Source organism: Corvus hawaiiensis, chromosome Z (assembly GCF_020740725.1).
Source record: "Corvus hawaiiensis isolate bCorHaw1 chromosome Z, bCorHaw1.pri.cur, whole genome shotgun sequence".
Lineage (NCBI taxonomy): Eukaryota > Metazoa > Chordata > Aves > Passeriformes > Corvidae > Corvus > Corvus hawaiiensis.
Window position 1 is genome coordinate 50,938,460 of NC_063255.1, and position 16,539 is coordinate 50,954,998.

A 16,539-nucleotide genomic window follows, 5' to 3' on the forward strand; every position below is an offset into this window, starting at 1 on the left:
AACCTTCTCCTTTCTTTGGAGGTATGCGTCTCTCCACCAAGTTAGCTCAGCATAGTAGCATGGCTTACTCAGGAGAGGAGGGGAAAAAAAAAAGAATCTTGTTACAGCAGCTCAGAGGGAACATTTACATCCCCTGGTCATGTCAGACAGGCTTCTGTGATCAAAAAACTATACTCTAGCAAAGGCTAGACTTCTTTGCTACAGTACAGAAAGGAAGCAGCAGGGGGCTGGGGATGGGGGGAAGCTTTCAAGCATAAAGATGACAAGCATGATCAAAACCATGACATTTTCCCAGGCTTATTGCTCTGAAGTAGATCAGCTACTTAGTCTAAAAGAAAAGGTTTTTTTCTAAAAAATCATAACACCATGATGCAGAACTCAGCATTGAAAAATTCTGTCTGAACTCTTCGACCTTAACAAAATAACTGAAGGTGGTATTTTATAATGGGGAGCACCTGGCAGCTAGTGGTGTGTTACAATTTCTGCAACATTACATTTGTCTGCAAAGAAAAATTAAATTTACGAAACCAAGTAAACTCTTCAGAATGGCATTTTAGGCATTTGTAAATGTACCCAGCCATTCTGGACCATGCTCCTTTGACATGAATATACAGCATTCTATAGCAAATTGGTCCTTCTGACACCATTTTACTTCACAGATAGAGTAGATTCATACCAACATGCAAAGACAAATTCTTAATGTCAGTCCCTCACAGAAGAACACCACTTAAATTGCTGTATTCAACTACTATTACTCTTACTTTTAATTGGGTATGCTGATATAAGATTTCCCAGAGCCTGAAAAAAGAGCCAGAAGACTGGAGAGAGGGGAGAGGGGGGAAAGATTACTAGATAGGAGACTCTAGTCCCACAGGGTGTTACTCACTGGCCATGGTTTCACACCAGATGAAACCTAACCCTCCAGGAAGACAGGAAACTTTGTGAAAGTTCACTGCCCTGATGACAGAATTAAGGTGTTGCCACAACACAAAACAGGCCAGGACACCTAATGCTAGTTAAGTAGAAGCATTACTTTGTCTTAGAGCAAGGACAGAATTTAAGTCTTGTAAACAGCCTTTGTTTACTCTAAGATGGAGAGAGAAAGGAGAGGGAGAAGAAAAAAAGGCATTTTGAAATATGCTTTTGGAAAATAACTGTGGTCTGAGAAAACATTCAGAGAAAATTCAGAACCATGATATATACTTTCTTAACAATGCAATATGCAAAAATGTGATGTTTGAATATCCAAACAGCAAAAACTAACAAAAGAATCCCAAAAGAAATAGAAACATAAGTCTATAAATAATAGTAGATTATTATCAATGTGGAAAAGTCGAAGTGGGCATATTCCTTCATGAAAATAAGAGTGGCAATTTATGGTTGTGAAGAGAAAGTTTCTATAGCAGGTGGGAAAAAAATAAAATTAGGAATAACAAGGATAAAGAATAGTGAGGATAAACTTCAGTGAAAATATTTCTGAGGTTGTATTCCTGACATTTCAGATTTCCTTGCCAGACCACACAGACATTGCTCAGATTCTGAAAACCAACACCAGTTTCCTTCCCTTTTTTCTTGCCTTTTTCAACTCACCTCCTTGAAGGCTCAACTTCTCTAATATAAATTATGGAGCAGTAATTTAGTAACACTACACTGTTGTAACAATTGTTTCACAAAAATGCTTTGTAACTACAAGTCTTTGAACCTAGTCCGCAGAATCTGCTTCATTGTCCAGGAAAGTACTCATTCACTGGTACTGGCATTTCCCAACTCCAAATATGTCCATCAACACTTGCAACATTACTACTGCTAATGGTAATACACAAGTATTTCTGAGGGTGAAAGGACACAAATCCTTCTCAATTAGTCACTGCTTCAATAAAAGATTATACACTTGCAGACCATTTCAGACGCCGTAAAAAGAGCAATCATAGAAGCTCTGGCATATAATAACAGTAGATTAACACAGCTGGACTGAAATAAATAAATAATTTTAAAACCCTAAACTTAAAGAGGTCTTGCATTTTAAAAACACAGCTATCAACAGGAGCCATTAAACAGGACTAGCCCCATCACTGAGCCCTGGGGAACTCCACTGGTGACTGGCCACCAGTAACTCCAATCACCACCACTCTCTGAGCCCAGCCAACCAGCCAGTTTTTTACCCAGCAAATAGTACACCCACTACACTCCCAGAGAGGCTTTTTTCTCCAGGAAAAATGCTGTGGGTGACAGTGTCAAAGGCTTTACAAAAGTCTAGGTAGAAGGGGATCCTGAAGAACAGAGATGCTTTTCTATGCATTTAGAGAATGCCCTCTCCCTAATTTTGTCTGCTCTCATCTTCAGTGCATAAAAACTCATATTCTTCACATTGTATAGCAGCAAAATGTTCTACAATTAAAGTACGTACTGCCTGAAAAGCCAACTCCAGGTGGATTGCTGATTACTTTATAGTTAACTTGTTTTCTAGATATGCAACAGCAGTAGACTTGGGTCATGAAGAAACAGTAATGAAATTCCTCAACCAGACTCTGGCTGCTATCATACAATATATGTTTATTAATTATCCTGTTACAAAAGTTTCAAATGCTCTCAGTAAATTTGCTGATGCAGCAGAGCTAATAGACAACACACAAGGCATGAAGTAAATCTCTCAGATACTTACAAATAGGATAAAATTCCTCTTGTGCATTATCACAGCCATGAGGACAAACTAAGTATCTTTGTGCTACAGACTGGAAGTTCAGTAATTCATAGAGCTCTTTGCAGAGGGGTCATGATAGAATGGCTGCTAACAGGCAATTTCTCACCAAATAGAAATGAAACTTCAGAAAGTAGCAAAATACAGTTCCAGTAAAGTTCTGATTAGATCTCACCTACAGTATTGTACACATTTCTGTGAAGAACAACTCAATCAAAATAGAGCTAGAAAAGCTCTGTTTCATCAACTGGAAAGAGCCTACCAAATAAATAAAAAAATATATTCTTTACTAATGTACCGACATACATGTATAAACAAAGAACTATTTGAGTTACCAGAGCTGAGTGGCATCATTAGCAAAAAGAAACTGCAACCATCTTGGTATTGCTATTTATTTGTCATTATTTATTTGTTTGCCCAATTGAATTTTTGGCCTAGATTAAACAGTTTTCAGCCACAAAAACATTGTACTACACTTCCTGTCTGTATCAAATGACAATCTGCAGTAAGAAGCATGTGAAAACTCAAAGAATATCTCCTTCATTGGAAGAAAACCTTAAAAGACATATACACCTGCTAGAGCACTACATCAGAAGAATTCAAAATGCTGATGTCTTGTCCTCTAGCCACACAGGAAGGATGCTACAGAACTGTTCCAAGTCTATAGTTACTGTATAAAAAGCAAGGAAACAATTTAATCTGTTCAAAATAGACATTTAATTAAGATAAAATCCACTTGACCAAGACCTAGTTGCAGTGTAACAGCATTGATGTAACAGATAACTTTGTTTCACTATGTACAAGAAATCATGCATTTAAGGAAGACAGATCATATATGTAATTCACAGTGACAAAAATGATGTCTCACTCTTGATTAGTAGATTGAGAAATAACAGATGAACATGGCAAAACTACTTTGCCTGTACAAAACAAGCAGTTATTAAACGAAAACTTACTTTTTAGAAAATTAAGGAACAACAATTTTCCAAATTCCCCCTGGAATTCCCACTCTTCTAAAAGATTGTGATAAAAAAAACCAAAAGCCATTTGAAAAGCTGTCACATAACACCAGGACACCAGTCCTAAAACATGAGATGTCACTGTCACAAGTTGTGAAACCTAAACAAAAGCACATTTCACATTCAGCAAACAATTCACAAGATCTACGAGATCTTCCTTTGTTCATAATAGATTATTATTAACTACACTTGACTCCATAATACATCAAGCATCAAATCAAGGTTATTTACATTTTCCCAAAGAAAGAATAAATCCAGAAGGTTATTTATTAACTTTTTCTCCTAGTACCTTGTTTTACGCACTTGATTGACTAATACCTGTTGAAAATACAAACTCAAAAACAATTTATATTCTAAGGCAGATATAAATTTATAGAAGACTACCAGATTATGGGAAAAATAATTGACTAGGTAAGTTTAATATTTTGTTGAAATTATCATAAAGTAGCTCCTGTTTCTAAGATGATGTACACTGAATGAACTCTGACTTTGATAGAACTGATTTATTTTTTTTTAATTTGTAAGAAACTTGAAGTAAATATTCACAATGCCTGCCAAGTGCTCATCTCCTAGAAACAGTATACAGCAGTCATTCACTGAAATACAGTCAATTTTTTTCTATGAGGATCATATCTCTCATACTTGCAATCTTGCAATAAACACTCAGAAAAGATTCATTATTTAACAGAAGGTTTTTAAACTACCTTTAAGAACTTTCAAAGTTTAGAAGACATTTTTACAGATTTTTTAAAGGGCATTTCCATAAGTTCCCTGACATTAAATGTAAAATTTCTACGTATGTCTAGCTTTAATCAATCTTAGACTACAATTCTTTTGTATGCAATGAACTTAAGGCTTAAATAAAAGAATGGGAACTTCTTCACAGCAATTAATACACATTACTGTCTATACAAGTACTGGGGTTCTAATTTCACCTAAAATTAGGTATGTGAATCCAAGACATCAACTTCACACACAAACATACGCATCAAATGTCCTGAATGACTGGAACTCCTTAAAGACAACAGCCCTATCAAAGCTGTATCACATCAGCAAACATTCTGCTTGCTAAGATTTAAGACATTTCAACAAAATAATTAAGCCAAGTGTTTGTATATGATTTATTACAATTCAAGCATTCATTTTTTATGGGTTTTTTTTAGTAGAAAGAATCAAATAATCACCAACTGAAAAACAAGCACATGCAAATCAATTGTCAACAGGGAACAAGAAAAAATAATGATCATAACCTCCTCCTCCTCCTTTTGTTTAAGCATAAACATCCCAGACTGGTCAAACACCAGTTTTCTCTAAGTCTTTCAGGTTCATCATACCACCTGTACTTTGATTTCAAGGAACAGAAAGTTACTACTTCAGCAGAGGTAGATATACTTGTATAGTTTTCTAGTCTTAATAAGTTATCCGAACACTGTGCTCATACACAGGTTATTTCTTTATCCAAATGCCATAGTTTTACTGACCCTTCAAACAGGCCATAGAATATATAAGCAATAAAAGCCAAGTAAGTCTAGACTTTACCACCCTAGATATCACAGATAAAACTCCTTAGCACTACCAGAGACCACCTGCTGTGATGAACTTACCTCATTCAAAACATCTCTGCAATCATCAGTAAAAACACGGAGAGAAAAAAGTACAGTTCAGTTGGTAACCAAGACTCATTTATTTAAGAGAACAGTTATGTAGTATTTCGAGAAAAGATAAAGCAAATTTTAGGAAACAATGCTAACTTAATCTATCATGGGTAGCTTTTTCTTGAAATACCAACCAGTTAACTTGAATGCAAAGAGCAGCTTTCAGTTTCTATCTACACAACATTAGAAACTGCACTAAAATAAAGTTATTAACAATGAGCCCACACATGAGAATCTCCTACTGGCATGCAGAAGATCCATGAGGACAACAACTGAGGTTCTGAGATAAATGGCAGAGACACCTGAAATTTTTAAGACCTATCTTGAAGCTCTGATGTTGACTTTCATGCGTCAAGTTTCAAGAATGGAGAGACAAGAACTCTCGTGCTTAAGAACACAGATGACATCTGTGTCTGACGTCTGATAGCTCCTAGAAGTGAGGTAAATAAAGCTACACAAACACCTGAAACTGTTACGAGGGAAAAGAGGAAAAGGGCTAGGAAAAGAAAACAAAGAGCATCCGAGAAATGGAGGGATTACTATGAGATTAGCATAGTGAAAACGAAAGCGAAAATTAAGCAGACAGGCAAAATTAACCTGAATTGTTCACAAAGTTAATTTGAATAATTACACTGGGTTTGCCTGGACCATTTCATTTGAAGGTGGGGAAAAGGATATATCTTGGTTTAGTGCAGAGACATTATGGGAGTAGCAGCATTCCTGTAAAAGCAGAAGGGGCTGCAGTCCTCCCTTCCAATCGTCACTGCCTGATGGGACATACAGGCTCCAGTGGCTGCACTCACTAACACCAGCTCCAAGCACTTGGTGCATGCATCTGTTATATTCATAGAGGGAGCTATACTGCAAATCTGTTGTTTACTACTCTGTCTGAAATTTAGTAAAATACATCTCCAGATCACAGGCAGTGGGAAGTACACAACCACTTATTACTGCAACTTTAATGAAAAAGTACACAATATATACTTCAGCAAATTTTAAAATTTCAGCTAAAAAAAAAAGTTTATTGAGGGAAGTAAATGTTTGCGACATAGCATTTTTACTAAACATGCACCTGATTGTTTGAAACTAGATTTGAAATATTGTGCGCAGGTCTGGGCTCCCCAGCACAGGACAGATATGAACACACTGGAGCTAGTCCAGAAAAGGGGTTGGAAGGCGCTGGAGCGTATGTTACATACTTAATAGAAGCAGTAAAGGAGGCAACAAGGGGCACAATTAGAAATACAGGAAATTTGACCTAAAAACAAGATCAAAAAAGGGGTGATTCAACACTAAAATAGGTAGTCCAGCAAGGTTGTGGAGCCACCATCCTTAAAGATATTCAAGAACAAGATAATAAGCAACCTGCTCTAGCTGACTCTTGAATGGGTTGGACAGTTTCTAGGGGCCCTTTTGAATCTCAACCAATATGTAATTCTGTATTAAGAAATAAATATATCTTTTCCAATTCTTTGTCCAATAACTGCTGAACTTTCAGTCATTACTTTAGCTGAAAATTTCAATGAAAAAGCATACAAAGGAAGAATTACACTTTGTTTTATCACACTGCAGTAAGAAAAACATACTGATCTTGATGTTTCATATTTTCAGATATAATTTTATACAGAAAGGGTATTGTTTCATGGGTATGAACCAAAAAATTATAATGGAGAAGCAAGTCCAAACACTTAATTTCTTTATGCTTTCACCTTGTTAAGTTTATAGAATCTGCATCTTTTTTGCCACATAAATTGCCTGCTTTAACACAGTAACCTTTCCAGTAAAGTATGAAACTTCAGTAGATACCAAAATTGTGAATATTTTAAACACTTATCTTCTGCAGATAAATTAAAAGCTTAGATCAAGTTGTTGGTATCCCAACGAATTCTTGGAGCCTGCTGCAGCTCATCTCACCTAATAAACTTAATAAATACATAATAAACTTCTCAAACTATTTTCCTAGGTAATAAGTTTTATCTTCTTCTCCTACTTACAAGGCAAATGATTATACTGCAAGTAAGGATGTCTTACTCCAATTCTACCTTGAAGCTCTTCACTCACAGAAGTGTAAACAGAGACCAAAATACAGAGAAGATTGTAGTACCATCCTGGGTCAAACATTAGAAAAATTACTGTATATTTAAAAAAGAAATAAGGTGAAAAAATGAAAAATTTTAAAATGACAGAATTTTTCACATTACTGAGAAATAATCTTCAATAAAATCTGGAAATGATTCAACATCAGTGCTCTCAGTCTTCATAATGCAATGTGGCACATGCTGCATGAAGCAATGGATGGGTTTGCTAACCTTTACAGACACATGAACACGCTACAGTTTTTGCAGAACCAATGACTGATAGTACTACTACTGTTCAGAGGCCATGGGTCCTCACTGCCTCCCATCAGTACTGCAACAATTTCAAACTAAACCAGAATGCCAGCAGCTCAGCCAGCAAGCTCTGTCACGCCAGTCATTCAACAACACACGACCTGACAGAGGGAAGCTGTAGTGAGAGATCTGCTGAAGGATTTTCTCAACTCCTCCACAGCAAAACAGGGTCTGCTTTTCTTCTTCCCCTGGGTACAGTAATAAATGGCATTTTGAAGCACTGCAGGTCACTGCAGCAAGAATGACCAGTCAATTTTGTATAGAGATGGACAGGAGCTGTAAGTAGGAGGTATGTATAGGCTGCACACCTTCATACCTCAAGATGAGGTAGCATTTTACTCATCAAGAAAACAATGTACATTAACTGCTATTTTCTGCTTCTGTTAAACAAACAAACAAACAAACAGCCCAACCAGTTGTAAAGAAAAATAAAGCCCTGTCTACATATAGGTAACTAGGTTAGTGGTAACCTGCACAGATTTCAGACACGGGCTGTGTGAGAAAGAAAGTCCATTTGCAAAATAGACCCCTTAACTCTCTTTGCCTCACAGCAGCAACCTCTACTGAAAAAGGAAAAAGGGGGAAACTGCACGGGATATACATGAGCTTTCCCATCAGGTTACTGAACATGTATTTTTTTCACCATCCTTTCAAAGAACGAGTATAACAATAAGAGAAGACTATGGGCCATCAATATTTTGCAGCTCTGAAAGAAACTAAAACTGGCAGAGAATAGCGATGCTCATTCACAAAGGTATTGTGAAACAGGCACTGTGGGAAAGCACTCTAAGCTCAGCGACAACATTTGTACCTCTCCCACAGCTCTCCCAAGAGCAGTACGAATTAGTTGTGCACAACACGTGTAAAACATATGCAGTAATTTGGCTGGAAGTTTTTGTTGACTGGAAGTAGGAAGGCTATTCCAGAACTTTGTCCAAGGTGAGTAATGGGAACAGAAACCTTGTATGATTGCCAGAAAAAACTGACCAAAATCTTCAAAGCTTCAATGATGCTGTACAACCAAGTCGTTGGTGTTGCATAATGTACTCGTAAACACGTGTAGCAGCAACTAACACCTCTAAATTTTGAAGTTTTAATAAAAATTATGTAACCCAAAACTAATTTCCATTACTCAAACTTAGTTTTGTTCCTTCCAAACAGGAAAAAATCAGACTGCAACAGACTGAAGTTTGTGCCTCACTACTGTTTTCTGTACCACGTTCAGTAGTGAGCAGGCTGTGTGAAATTCAAAAACAGTGGTACTGTTTTTATTTGAAAACTGAATTTATATATGCTCTATTTAGCTCCTGATTGCACATTACTATCAGAAGCGCAGTATTACTTACAAGGAATGAAGTAGCTGACATGAGTTTAAAAATAAAATAGGTAGCACGAATTAGCAGTGTGCTTCCCTCTGTCAAGTATCTTGATATCAATAAGCAACTCTCCATAGGTACACTAGTTATTCTTTCCATGGGGTTACATAATACCCAATTACCAGCTCTTGGTAGATTTGGTTACAAATCAGACATGGAGCAACCTCACTCTGCCATGTATCAGCATATAAATGTTTCTGACTACTTTAACTCATGGGATTTTTTTAAGGTTCACAGCTACCTTTTAGCTCCATTAGTTTAATTGACACTACTAGCATAGGTGTTTTATCTGAGTTCATTGTATGTTTTATTGTCTAGAACTGTATAAATGCTTCACAGACCACAAGAAATAAATGGAAAGAAAAAATATAATTCAGTTATCTGCAATGACTATTTATGGCCCTCTTTGGACCCCTGGGCAGATCACAATAAAGTTGTTGTGCAGTGCTTGCCTTACATAATGAATCATAATCTGCAGTCAAACTTCCAGGTACAATACATGATTGCATCTGGCACAAAGGAATAAGTGCAATAAGAAAGCAGAAAAAAGAAGTCTGCTGCTGGAGAGATTAGCAAGTTTTGGAATGGCAACTTTACTTTACTCATGCAACACCTTGATCCTGGTATCTGAACTGGATCCCAATCCCAACCACAGCAAAAAAAAACTACAAAAAAGCTTCAGTCCCTCACACACCTTACTGGCCAGGATCTGCATATGCAGACAGTGTATGCACTGAAGAAAAGACTCCAGAAGGAACACTGTTAAGAGGGCCTGCATCCAAGATCCAGATATGAGTAGGGCATCTGCATTTAATTAGATTTCTAATGGTAGGAACATTATATGCATAAAAACCACTTTATTCAACTGCCACTACCTAGCAAAAAAGAGTGGCAGGCCCTTGACACCTGAACAGAATCCAAAGAGGACAAGAGGCAAGAATCAGAATGAGAAGAAGGAATGGATTAAAACATTTTGCTATTTTTTTGCCTATCCTTAGGTTTCTAGACAGTATCTCCCATAACTATGCTATAATAACTCCCCACCTCATCTCATGCAGCAATATGAACACAAAACATTTTTTATGTTGGTGCTTGCACTGCATGCATACCAGAGATACTGATACATGATTGACTATTACTGCTCCACTCCTCTTGGTGGACCCGACCCCTCACAGTTTGCGGTTTAAAAGGCAAGAACTTGAAGTACCTTCTACTATCTGGATAGTTACCAGAACACAAAAACAAAAATGGAATGGAAAACACTGGTGGTTGAAATTGTAATATACTTCTGCAGTCCTGATCCAGAAATTAAAGCCATGGAACACATGACCACCCTTCACTTAAGAGAGTGATGACTGGTTATGGAATCAGATCATTTATCCTATAATGAACTGTGTCATGGTGTTTTGAGGGAGGGGGATTGGTATCTGCTAGTGTCATCATCACTTGGAATATATTTATTAATTCATGCCCAAATTTAACAGATCATATCTTTACAGAAAATAAACACATCAGTTAGATGACAGAGAATTATGCACTCATTCTGTCAGCAAGACATTTTCACAGGATTTAAAGCAGAGGAGGTAGATTCAAATGACTGGAAATTCGCTGAAGCATGTGCGATGCCTATGAGGGCTTCTGTTTCTCCTGCACCTCCATTTTGGAGTACTCTAAACACTGGCAATAGCTACACAGCTGCTTCCTTTCGATAAAAGGTTGAATTATACTTAGCCAATTAAAAGCTATGCAAATGTCTCACACATAACTTCCAGGAATTTGTTCTGCAAGATGCATTTTTATTACTACAAAAAGTATTTATCAAATTATTTATTTAAGTATTTCCTTAATGAAAACAAGCACAAGACTACAGAAATGTGTAACATTATCATAAAATGTGAAAGCAGGGAAGTCTTAAAAATTATATTATGATTATTAAGATTATATAAATCTCTGTGCCCTGCTGTCCACAAGTGCACATGTACATCCCCTACAATCCCTTCTGAAGTAATCAGAGGGCTACATCATGCCTTTTGCAATAGTTTAATTAGCACACACCTTCTGATTTCTAGTAGTACATTACTTAGGTAACAGACAAATAAGTATCAGCTCCAAAACAAGACTTAATAATAACCATCTTTCTAGACAAACTCCAGTGAAAAACATCTTTAATTCAATCCTCTGGAGGAGAACCAAAGTTTAAGGCTCCACCAACTTAATTTTGAAATAGTCTGGACTAAAGGAATAGAAAGTGTTACTCAATTCTCTGGCACCCCTTTGATTTTCCTTTGGAATATTCATCAAGTTAACAGTGACTTAATCCATTTCAAATCCATTATTTTCTTTCATCGCAAAAACACATCCTGTTGTTGCCATACACCCACACAATGTTTCTTTTTAGAAAGGAGAAAAAATGGGCCAAGTGTCTCCTAAACTAACTGCACCTTAGGGAAGACTAGCCATACACCAGTTCAGACTCTGGACTCAGCACCACTCCATCCTTCCATGTCTCCGAGTCATCCCCCTTCTCCATCCTAAATCTCCTGTGGTTACCTTAGCCTAAGCAGACCAGAACAATAAACAAGGGGGAGAGAGGGAGGGAAGAAAGGGATCTTGGACTTCTGAGACACAGTAACTCTTAAAATGTACTTGGTTTAGTCCACATGATTTAGTCACATGCTTCTAGAGAATATTTATACACTTTGTGGTTTGTCTATCCAGGTTTAACACACCATCCTCTACCCACTCTTCATTTTCCCCTTTTTAAAAACAACAACCAAAAAAAAGTTGAAGAGCTGATTAGAAAAAGGTTCAGAATGAAGGGCAAATGCAAATACATTAATGCAAGTAAAACATAACAAACTAAATGTAATAAGACATACAAGTCCTGTACAGCCATGCTACTCACTGTTACAGAGCAGTTCACTTTGAAGCAATGAAATGGTATTTTGACAGTACTTTGACCATGAAATCTTAAACCAGAAGACTAAAAGATAGATATGCAATCTATCACAATAACTAAAGTGCTCCATTAAGTATAATCATAATTTATATTTATGGGTAACAAATATGTAGGCATGAAAAGGAAAAAAGTGTTTTAAAAATGATGTAATCACAAATAAATATTACTGTAACATTTTCTATAACACAACTAAATAATACTGGAACTACACAAAAAAGGGCTAAAAACACCTTTATGCCCTACCACTGTACCAGAATTGAAAACTTTTTATATAGTAATAAAAAAATGAAATGCTGTTTACAGAATACTGTATTACTATATACCAAAAAAAAAAAAAAAAAAACCAACAAAAGGTTGTAGCACAGCAGCTGGGCTGCAGCAAACATCCTGGGGGGAAAAAAAAGGTAGCAACAACATTTCCAAAAATACGCAATTTGTAGTGAAAGTGGAAAGTGTGAACTCACATCCTCTATTTCATCATTTTGACTAGTCCTACAGTAGGGAACCTAAATGAAGCACAGTTATATTTCTATGTGTAATACACCAAAACTGGCTACAGTCTAACTTCCTGTAAGCTTTAACAAAGAGCCTGTCAATGCTTTCTAACACCTACAAACAACCTGTGAAAGAGATTGATCATTAGCTTATAGTATTACCAATTAACTCACTTTCACATAAAAAGTATCAACTGCAGTTATGTGAGGAGTTTTTGTACAGATTTAGCCCGTCCTATAAAGGCAGATAACTAAAGGTACTCAGATGGCAAACCTTTGCAGACGTTCCAAAATAAATGTCACACAAAGTGTATCTGACACATAATGATAATATTGCAATCAAGCAGAGGTATGTGTATGCAACTTTTATTTGTTGGAGTATCACAGCTACCATCTTTCTAAGTCCTATTTGGTGAAAAGCATTACTTAAAACCTCACCTGTAGTTAGAAACAAGATTTAACTATTCTTTTTATAAAAATACTTTTATTTTCTCAAAATAGGTGCTATTGGCAATCCTTGCATCCTTCAACAGGTACACAGTACTTAACAGAGTTACAGCTCCATTTCTCTACAAGTTTCTCCATCAAGCAGAGGTAAATCCAGTTCTCTTTTACAGATGCAGTCAACCAGAACAGACAAGTTTTCTCAGATAAAACATGCCACAGTAAATTATGATATATGATCTCCACTTACAGCAATCCTGTTTGCTCACTAAAAGAAAGCTCAGACTGATTATGTGCAGGGAACAATTTACATTCATGGGACAGAATACATTACATCCTCTCCAGGTCCTGAAAACGTCCCTCTGCAGCAACAGAAGCGCTATCAGTCTTAAAAACGTTGAAAGAGCTGCTCTACAGCAGTGGTTATCTCCACTTCAAAATACCTCAAAAATTAAAAAGCACAGACAGCAGCACATTAAGGAAAAGAGAAATTATAGATATATTATTAGAACAAAAAAAAAGAGAAGGAGAAACCTGGAATTGTGGGTGAAAAAAGACCCTAACAGCTGTGATTAGTGAGCCGTGCGTTTATACATCTTTCAACATTATACAAAGCACTGGGTGAATTTCAGACTGCCTCAGATGGCAAAAGACTGTTGAAAGAAACTTGTTGACAATGTCATTAAAATAGAAAACTAATATTTGATGGTCAAAACCCGAAGCCTGTTATAAATGTTAAATATAGGATTATAAAACAATACACAGAGATTCTGGATTTGAATTTTGATGCATAATCCAACCATCTGTCGACCAGTTGTGTAGCAAAATCAAGATAACGTGGAAATCTCCAAAAGGACAGCCAAATTCTTTTCCTTCAGCTACTGCATTTCCCTGCTTATGAACATGCCCGCGGTAATCGCACTCTGCCTGCAGATTAACCTAGAGGAGATGACATCCGCCACCGGCAAAAGAGAGATTGCAAAGGCAATCTTGCCACACAGGACCGATAAACAGGGCGCTCAGCTCCCGGTGAAGCAGGCTGCAGAGGCTGAAGCAGACTTCGCCGCGCCGGTGCTGCCGCGCCGGGCGCGGAGCTTCCGCCACGGGCGGCGGGTGCGCGGGGTCGGGGCCGCTCAGCCCTCAGCGCCGGGGAGATGCGATCGGGGCTGCTGCTGGGGGCGAGCACGGCGCTGCACCGGGCAACCGAAAAGTTAAACCCGCTGGAGCGGGAGCGGGGTCGTTCCCGACTCCTCGCCCACCGCCGGGATGCCGGCGCGGCGCAGCCCGGAACCGGGCAGCGCTGCGGGTCCCGCAGCTCCCCAGAACACCTTCCTCGTCCAGCAAGGACCTCTCAGGAGAGGCTCCCCCGGGAAAAATAAAACTATAAAACTCCGAGGGGTGCGCCGAGGGGGGAAGTCCCCAAGAGCCGCCTCGCAGCCGAGGCGACCACGGGCGGTCCCGAGGCGCACGGCACCGGGGACACGGGGCTGGAGCCGCGCCCCTCGTCCCGTTCCGGGCCGCCGGGCAGCGCAGCGATGCTCAGCCGCCCGCCCCGGAGCACGGCCGGGAGCTGCCCCGTGCCCAGCCTGGACACCAGTTGCTCGATCCGCGGTGAAGAAGCGGTAAAAGGAGCCTGGGGGCGGCAGCGAAGCCTAGGGGGAGCCGGAACCCGGCCTGCGGGCAGTGGGGCGCTTGCCCCATACGGGGCAGACTGCGGTCCGCCCGCGCAGCCCTTCGTTCTCACCTCCTTAAGTTCCTTGGCGACATCTTTCAGGTCCCCCAGGACTAATTCCAAATCCTCCACGATGATCTTGATCTGCTCCTTCACCTTGGCTTTGGAGCCTGCCGGCGGCTCCTCGGACGGCGACGAGGAGGAGGATGCGGTCCCCTTGGACTGGGCGGACATCCTTCGGGGCAGCCCGGCGCGGCCAGCGGGGCACACAGGTCAGGCGAGCGCGGCGGCCGCCGGCCGCCCGGCCCCGTCCCTCCGGCTCCCAGAGCTGCCGCAGCCGCTGCCGCCGCCGCCGCCTGCCCGCCCGCGCATCCCGCGCCGGGGGCGCCGAGCCGCGCCGCGCTCCGCCGGGCGGCCGCGCTGTGCAGCTGCCATCGGCTCCCGGAGCGGCGCGGGTGCCCGGCTGCAGCCCGCCGCACGCCGCGCCTGCGCCTCGCCCCGCCCGCGCCGCCGCCCGCGCCCGGCCCGGCCCGGCCCGGCCCGGCCCCGGCTCCGGCTCCGGGCGGCCGCGGGGGCCGGGAGAGGAGCGCCACCGCCCGCGCTCCTGCGGGGCGGCGGAGGCAGGGCGGCTTCTTCGGGAGAGATGCTCTCCCACCTCCTCGGCGCCCGAAGGGGGCGAGAGCACTGCGCTCTATCTCCCAGAGGGTGCACTGTGCTGTCTCTCTGGTGGTCCTCGGGAGCGGGACGGGTCGCACTAGCTCTGCCGGGGAAAAGATATTTACCCGCCAAAGCAGCCCCCCAAAAACGAAACACTTTTCGTGGCTTGATCACTGAATAATCCCTGTCGAAGCAGACAACAACAGTGCCAGTTTCTGGTGATACAAGTCATTATTGCGGGGTTGACACTCAAACCCCTGTACTGTTAAGTGACCGGTTTGTCTCGTCTGGAGTGTACATGCCTCGTTTTGGACTAAGGAAGCTATGGAAGGACCGTGTTGTGTAAATGCCACCAAATCGGTAAAAGGCACTTACATGTCCCTGCTCACCCGTATATACTGCACTGCAAAATACCAATAATCAGTAGACCCTACTCTAGTTGGGAAGTAAAGGTTGTGTATCACATCATATAGAAGTAAATGAGGCACATGAGCCAGAGCATCTTTCATGAATATTCTATCAGGCTCTTTCTCTGGTATACTGGCCAGTGCCACTGTTGAACACATACTTCCCCTACCGCTCTTCAGAGATCGATCTGTGGAGCAAAATGAAGAGATTGTAAGATATCACTAACCTCTGGTGGTTTTTCATTTTACTGCAAAAAAGCTGAAAGGAGTTGGTTTAGGTATTTCTATCTCCCACTAGCTATGAACAGTGAGAAGAAGGCATGCAGCCAAGCCCTGCTTTGAGCATCACCCTGCATGGCTGCAGCTGACTTTGATGTTGTAAATGTTTCTGGGAGTTTTGGCAGCCTGAGATGTTTTAACCTAGCTAAAGCAGGACAGGAAAAGCAATCTTGCCCAGAGCAGCGTGTCTGCATGTGGTAAAAATCCCACTTGGTGACGAGCAGTTTGTCTCTGGGAAGATTGTGGGACTGGGATATGAATAATGAGGGCCCGACAGCACCTGTTACTGCCTAGGATAAAGTGTAATTATCTTTCCACGTTTTTCCACTATAAAATTTGGCTGAAATTATATGTTAGTGGGCATAGAGTGTAATTTTTTCCCCAGGTGTCTCAAAGACCTTTCAAACAATTTCAAGGTGGCCATGTTCAAGAAGAGCCCCTGTCTTTCCTCTCAGCTTTTCTCAAGTCAAAGGGGAGATTTCTTTTTCA

At 40.4% G+C, this 16,539-nt stretch overlaps 1 protein-coding gene across 5 annotated transcripts in view; it reads right to left on the reverse strand.

Annotated features, from left to right (window-relative positions):
• The window catches only part of PRR16 (proline rich 16), a 154,642-nt gene extending 139,603 nt beyond the window's left edge, over positions 1-15,039 (reverse strand). For all 5 annotated transcript variants that reach the window (XR_007200907.1, XR_007200903.1, XR_007200905.1 and 2 more), the window contains exon 1: positions 14,780-15,039. Coding sequence is in view for 1 of the 5 variants with exons in the window: in XM_048291448.1 (XP_048147405.1) it covers positions 14,780-14,941 (162 nt within the window). In the remaining 4 variants the exon portion in view is untranslated. The remainder of the gene's footprint in view (positions 1-14,779) is intronic.
• Positions 15,040-16,539: the final 1,500 nt, after the last annotated feature.